Consider the following 7,379-nt stretch of genomic DNA (forward strand, 5'->3'; position numbering starts at 1 on the left):
TTTTAAATACTTTCACGAATTTGAAAAAAAAATCATTTTGAAAAAATATTGGGAAAAAAAACTTGTGGGTTTGATATTCGAGCATTTGAGAAAAAGTTTGTGGATTGCAAAAACTATCAAGCATTTGGAAAAAAGATCATGTGTTTGGAAGAAAGGTTCACAAATTTGAAAAAGTCCTCGCATTTAAAAAAAAGAAAAGAAAAGAAAAAACCAAATAAAAACCATCCAGAAAACCTAAAAAGGAAAAGGAAAACCTGATTAGAAGCTTCTAGAAGCTTCCCGAAGCTGCCCGGAAGCTTCACAAAACCGACTGGGTCACTTCCAAAAAAAGGAAACAGTGTGGATGTGCGGTGGAAGAAGGAAACAAAAGTAAGATGGGCTGAGCCCATGTGGAGGAGGGGGTGTGCGCCGGTTTGCAATTTGCAATGTAACCGGCGCTTAAAGCACCGAATAGGGTTTGGGAGTGGAGACCATGGCTTGTAGTAAATTGTTGTTGATTCTCAAGAAAAAAAAATTGGTAAATTGTTCAGGGCCAGAAAAGTAGCCGTTTGGTAAATTATTCAGGGTCAAACCAAGTATCTTCACCCAATAATCACTCTGCGTCGCCGAACGTTTACCATTGCATTGCTACACACTGTTTAGAGCCCCTCCAGTTTTGTCTTGGCTGTTCCTAGATGATGGCTGTTCGTGTTGCAAATCGGTCGGATGTCAGTTCATATCCTAAGTCCTAACCTAGTGGCTTTGCTGGTCAATTTAAGTTGTCCATGGTTTCAGCAATTTCAATTTTGTTTCAGCAACGCAGTTTTGATTGTCGCTCTCTTCTTGAAAAGAAAAGAAAAGAAAAGAAAAGAAAGAGCCTATAGTAGGTGATGATAACTCAGAGCTATCCCAGAGGCAGAAAAAGGTAACAATTCGTGGGTACAGGCAGAATAGGCTATTGACAGACGAAGGTAAAATATAGGATAGTTGTTCCAATAATAAGTGGGCAAAATCACAAGTTGGAAGAATACCCTCAGTCCCTCACAGCCAGCGTCTCAGCTGTGGTTCAGATGGAACAACCAGCCAAAGCTGAGAGGTACTAGCAATCTTCCAGTCGTCCGATCCCTGATCAGATGCAAAGCAACACATTTCCTTTGTCCAAGGGAGAACCAGAAAAACATCTACCTAGTCTCATCTTTTCATTGTCGACCTTGACGACAGTTAAGCCAAAACTAGTGTCAGCAAACAGGCTCAGCTAGTAGCAGCAGCAGCAGCAAGGATATGCAAGGCAACAACATAAGCCACCACCAGCACATCCAAGCAAAACAGGTTCTACCTTCTACGGTGATGGGATAATACATGTTTCGCAACAGAGAAACTGCAGCACCTACGGGCCACAGCTACAGCAGCTCACTTCTTGCCCCGGCCCTTGGACTTCTTGGATTTCTTCTTGCTCTTCTGCTTCTGCCCCTTCTTTTTGGAAGTCGAGGCCGCGGCTTCTCCCATGTCAGGTTCATCGTCATCTGAGCACCCGCCGGCGTCAGTGTGAGGCTGGACAGCAGCCGCTGCAGCATCGTTGCTCCTGTCATTCATGCTTTTCTCTCGCATTTGGTCTTCAACCATGCGGAAGATCATCGGCAGTTTGTTCTCACCCTTCCACAGCTTCTCCACGGCAAGACACGCTTTTCTCTGCGCCCTGTGATGACAACCAATTTTCACACGCAAGTGGTAAATTTTCACAAGACATTGGCAATAACCACTCTACACTAAACTTGAAGGTACATATCATGCAGAAAGATGTCACTCTATACCCCTATGATTTTCAATGCAGAATCTGTACTGCCATTAAGAAATTTAGAGTTGGCCCTAAATTAACATTTGCTTACCGTTGAGAACCATTTTCAAACTCACTGCAGATGCACCTGACGTCTTCCAGCAATCGTTTATCAATCACTGCTAGAAGGCCATTTTCCAGCCATGGAAGAGCACATATAAGGTATTCAATAACACACCTTGGATCTTTCTGCACAAGTTAGCTTTCTTAGAATAACTTGGCAGCTGGGAACAGTGGGATAAACTGGATGATAACAAAGCAAGCATTATAACATATATGAAACTCACCAGGCCTCCTTCCTTGTCAGCTTTTAGAATCTCAAGCTTCTCAAAGAGCATCTCAACGGTATCTAACTCATCCCTATGCTCCATCTCATTATCTTGTACAGCCTTAGGAATGTTTCCAGAAATAACATTGCCAGACTTATCACCATCAGATTTTTCGGGCAACTGAGTCTCTTGTACAGAACTTGGTTCTTCAGAACACAGAAGAGCCATTATCTTTGGAACATCATGCAAATCCTCTTTGCTAATCATATAAGCATTTAAGTTTCGACAGATTACTGGGCCCTTGGGTGAACCAATAACTACCATATTATCTCCGATTGCGGCGAGTGCATCAGCAAGCACTCTTGTGAAGTTGCTTGGTGTGCGGGACTTCATTTGCAAAGCATGTACAATCTTCTGAGAGAACTCCACAGGTAAATCCTTAAACACTTCATTCCTCAGAAGGTTATGTGTGACCTCGTAGCAATTCCCCAGAGAAAGAGTAAGGATCAGAGGATAAAGTGTAACAACTAGTCTCAGGAGGACTGGTTTATATGAAGTACTAGAAGGACTTGAAGTCTTATGTACCCATTCCTGGAGCATATGCTTGGTCGTCAAGATAGTCATAATTGTCTGATATATGAAACGGCCTGATGAGTATGCCAAACGATCAAGATCTGAATCTGGGCTCGATTTAGATACCAGGCAGGTGTCAATGTAAACCTTGCTGGTACGGCACTCCAGCATATTGACCAACAGAGATTTCGTGCAGCATATAAAATCATTCTGTATCAAGTATGATGAAGCCATAAAACCAAGGCACTCCAGAAGACCCACATAGCATATTGGGGATATGTAGTCCAGTTCATCCTTCCACTTTACATTGAAGGTAAAGTCAAGAGCAAGCTTAAAGTTCAAGATCAAGGAGGATCTATCACCACCACTCTCAAGAAATTTCTTGAAATATCGAAAAAATTCTGCCCACTCAGAATTATTGTCCAGGTACTGCAGTAGTCTTGAAAGTAGCTCTTCGTCCAATTGTGCTGCGTGAAGCAGGAGCATGGTTGTTCTCCCAAGATGCCCATGAGTCAAATTTTTATTTGCTGGGCGAAGATTTGAACTAAGAGAATCAGCAATCAATCCATATGCAGCTGGTGAGTCAAGTAGATGCAAGAGGCTCCTTGTCGTTCCATCTCTCCACACAAGAAAAACTAACTCAAAGAAACGACGCTCGCAGAGAACAAAAAAGCTTCTTAACTTTGTGTTTTTTGGCATACTGAACTGTGGTTCTTCCAAAAACTTTGCTATCTCATTTATGATAAGGATAGTTCTCACCAGGGTATAAGAAGATGATGGCTTTGGAGAAATTTGAACAATGGACTCCAACTTCTTAAGTACACTGAAACCAACAGAAGACAGCTCATTCATCCAGAAACACTGAGCACATGAATAACACTGAGGGGCATCCAAGAAACATCTGTTGCCATCCTGCTGCAAAGAATTTCTGCCAGCAGTAGAAAGCCAACTTGCATTCGCGTTAAGCACCACAAATCTGTCAACTTCACCATCCTTTCTCAATCCAAAGTACTTGGCACAAAGATCTTCATACATAACTGCATAATCATTTAATTCTGGACCATCGGTGTGGCGAAGATGAGATAGTACTTTGATTATGATCGACTTCCAGTGATTCCAGACATAAAACAGAGTTTGCGGTGACATCTGGTTAGATGCAAGCATATTACTACAACTATTTTCATCTTCAGATCCTGGCCCTAATTCTATATTGTATCCAGAGGCTCGAGACTGAAGATGAACATCAACAATCGAACGGGAAGCAACAAGTTCAACTAACAAGTTTGCACATTTTCTGCCCTCAACCAACGTGCAATTTAAACTGGGAAGAGACTTATTCACATCTGACAGTGCATCAGCTTCCACGCAAACAAAGCAGTAGAAGCACTCAGATACCTTTTCTGCCATCTCTTTGGCTCTTGAAAGCAATTGTTCCTTCTCTGCATATCTTTTGGGAGGCCACCCTCTGCTATTAGAGGACCACAAGGAATCCACAATGATATGGAGGAGGAGAAGCCGTGTCGCATCCTCAAACAAGCCTGCCTTCTCGAGCATGTCTATCTCCAGCAAGACATCTCCATTATGCTTTGCTATTCCTGCAGCTTCTAGGAAATTACCCATCTCCATCTCTAAACTCCACAGTTCATCAACAAGATTCCTAGAATTTAGGAATGCCCGTGCATGATCCATAGAGCTCAAAGCTTTAACAAAAGGCAACATCTGTTTTATGTCACCACGCTCAAAATAATGTTGAGCACAATTATCCAGATAGTTTGTTCTAATTGCAGAAACCTCCAAGGATTTTGAATTCTCAAACGAATGTTCCTCTTCTAACTGTTGCAGAAACTGCAAGCCCAGATTGAACAAATTTTTCCCTTTCGAGCACATGGAGAAACACTTTGTGTAACATTTAGCTTTCAAGAACACTTCAGCTGCCTCCGACCAGCATTCAGCCATAGCAAAACAATCACCAGCATCCTCAAGTTTAGAAGTACCACATTTTTCCATATAGACCATACCTATGGCAATGCAGGGAACACAATGTTTAGTCAGACAGAGATTTCTGGAGTGAGAGGAAAAATTATCCATATGAAAGCTAAAAAATAGCATGTCCAATTTATGTAGGGATATCATTAAAAAAAATCTTTTTGAAATTGATGGCATTAACTTATACAGCAGCTCTTTGAGAACGTAAAATATTATGGAATGATGAAATCTCAAAGTACGCATACAGCTTGGAAATTATGGAGTTGGCAGACCTGCTTTTTTGTAGTCACCTAATTTGATATAGCAAGTAGCAGCTTTCTCATACATGCCTATGGACTCGTATATCTCTGATGCTGTTTGCAATGAAGCCTTGCCCAACTCCAAATTTGTTGAGATGACACGGTTAGCAGTCGCTACAAGTCCAGCAGCTCTTGCCAACTTCTCTCTGTGTGCATCACCGGCCTTTTCGAAGCACATAGTAGCCATCTCGAATTGCCCCTCATTGAATAACTATAAAAAGAGAGAGAACTTGTAACATGGAACAACAATGGTAAAACTGTAAGCAGATACATGCCATGACCCGCCTAACAAAGAATTTGTGAGACAAAAAAAACCCACTCAATACGCAACATGGTAAATTAAAATTGGCTTTCCAGACTAAACAAGTAAAGATCACCAACCTTGGTTCCCCGTATCCTCCAATCATCACTGCTGCTCCCTGTCTGCATTGCCTGAATGAGGGAAGAATCTAATAATCTAACTTCTACAAGACACAACTTCTTCCAGTAGTCAAACATTGGTTGACAGTAATTCTCTGTATTTTCACATATCCAGAGTCTTTGCCTAGTGCGTGTGATTGCAACATATAGTTGCTTCAGCTCTGAACAGAGAAGATAATGCTTGCTCCTGTCGAAACTCGGATGAGAGATCTCCTCAGAGTGTGCTATAATATTTTTATCTTTCATGTAGCCATAGAGAACTCTCCATTTGTTTCTTAAAGGCGACGAACCAAAGAAGTTGTACAACAGCACATCCTACACAATAACTCTGAAGTAAGTATACATTTTGAAACAATGTGTTTTGCAATTAAAATATTTTGCAAAATGAACACAGATAAAACTGAATTTATAGACCCATACCTGAAACTCAAGGCCCTTACATTCAACAATAGTTAAAACAAGAGCTTGTTTACCAACAAGATCAACAATTTGTTTTTTGGCAGCATCGTCACGAACTAATATGACTTGCTCAGCACCAAACCCATGCAGGTTACCATGTTTAGTTTTGCTTTCACCAAAAATAGTCATAATTGCATTTTCATCGTTATCAGACTCCAGCAGCACAGGAGCTTCTCCATATACAAGTCCAGTCTCTGGACTGAGCTTGTCAACACTTGACGGGAAAAAGAAGTACAGAAGGCTCATGATACTTTGTGCCATACGGAGGATGCCACAATGTGTGCGGAAATTCTGAGACAGTTGGAACATATCAGAGAGATGGACTTTTTTCCCATGTTTAAGTCCTTGATTAGATGCTTCAGTTTCTGCGAGGAATGCAGTATAAAACAGTGAACGGATATCTTCAAACCTGAAATCGATACCCCTTGCTATAGTCTGTGCAGTATCACCAGCAAAAAGGAAGCCTTCCTTGATGTTCATACAGACATACTTAAGAAGTGCTATTTGTGTCATGGTGAGATCCTGTACCTCATCTATGTAAACAAAATCCACCATATCGCCATTGTAGCCCTCAGATACAAGACTGCTGTGAAGACTATTGACGAAATCTGACAAATCAAACTCCTTGGCAGTACATTTCATGCTCTCATATTCAAGGAATATATCATAAATTATATCTCTCTTCTCATTGTTCAAAGATGAAAATCTTTTATCTGAAAGCATCACATAATCCTCTCTTCCCAGCTTGCCAATATAAGGCCTGCTTGCTTGATATGCACCCTTTATATGAGAAATTATTTCAGTGAAGACAGTGGATGCAGCAAATTTCTTTGTTAGGTCTGCATTAAAACGAGGCCAGTAGAAAGTAGCAAATTTTTCATAGGTAACTTCCTTCAATTCAATAAAAGTTTGCACCGCACGAGATCTTGAGTGGCCTCTCTCAAAGCTTGTTTTCATTTCACCATAAAACGCTTCGAAAAATGATGTCCGGCATGTTCCATCAAGCATCATCAAAAACTTCCGATATGTTATAGTAAGAGGATAGTGCTCATTAGGTAGATCACAAAAATTGTCAGGAATTTCTGTAAACTCTTCCAGGTCATCCATGATGTCATGCATGTGAAGAATGCTAGACTGGTCAGAGACATCACCGGTGCCAAATCTACAAAGGGTTGAAGTAAATTGGAATTAATACAAGGATTAATGTTGGTACAGATCATAAAAGAAGCAAATCGAATATCTTTCAAAGAAATCATTGAATCAGCTTGCAATGTACAATAATTTCAGAACAGAGCACCGAGCATGCCTTGGTTAGTTAGTCATGTGAGTGGCTGAGGGCACACCAAGCCCAGCTGCATTCAGGGCTGCAAAGTGGTGCTCATGATTTGTCTTTCTCTTTTATAAAAAGCCACTGGGTAGTTCCAATATCTGCAGTTTTTTCTAATATATTTCAATAATAATACTTTGAACAGAAAATGCACCTCATATGGATAAAAGATTGACCCTTCAAAAGGGTGTGACAAAGGGCTAAAGAAAATGAGGTTAGAAATGCAGCAGAAC

The 7,379-nt window shown here is 40.9% G+C and overlaps 1 protein-coding gene across 1 annotated transcript in view; it reads right to left on the reverse strand.

Annotated features, from left to right (window-relative positions):
• Positions 1 to 951: 951 nt before the first annotated feature.
• Positions 952 to 7,379, reverse strand: part of LOC119365508 — a 15,530-nt gene continuing 9,102 nt past the window's right edge. The window contains exons 9-14 of the mRNA XM_037631152.1: positions 5,781 to 6,981; positions 5,322 to 5,675; positions 4,914 to 5,151; positions 2,101 to 4,673; positions 1,866 to 2,002; positions 952 to 1,675 (exon numbers count right to left, since the gene is read on the reverse strand). Coding sequence (XP_037487049.1) covers positions 1,390 to 1,675; positions 1,866 to 2,002; positions 2,101 to 4,673; positions 4,914 to 5,151; positions 5,322 to 5,675; positions 5,781 to 6,981 — 4,789 coding nt within the window. The 3' untranslated portion in view covers positions 952 to 1,389. The remainder of the gene's footprint in view (positions 1,676 to 1,865; positions 2,003 to 2,100; positions 4,674 to 4,913; positions 5,152 to 5,321; positions 5,676 to 5,780; positions 6,982 to 7,379) is intronic.

The sequence above is a fragment of the Triticum dicoccoides genome, chromosome 2B, assembly GCF_002162155.2.
Source record: "Triticum dicoccoides isolate Atlit2015 ecotype Zavitan chromosome 2B, WEW_v2.0, whole genome shotgun sequence".
NCBI classification, from domain to species: Eukaryota; Viridiplantae; Streptophyta; class Magnoliopsida; order Poales; family Poaceae; genus Triticum; species Triticum dicoccoides.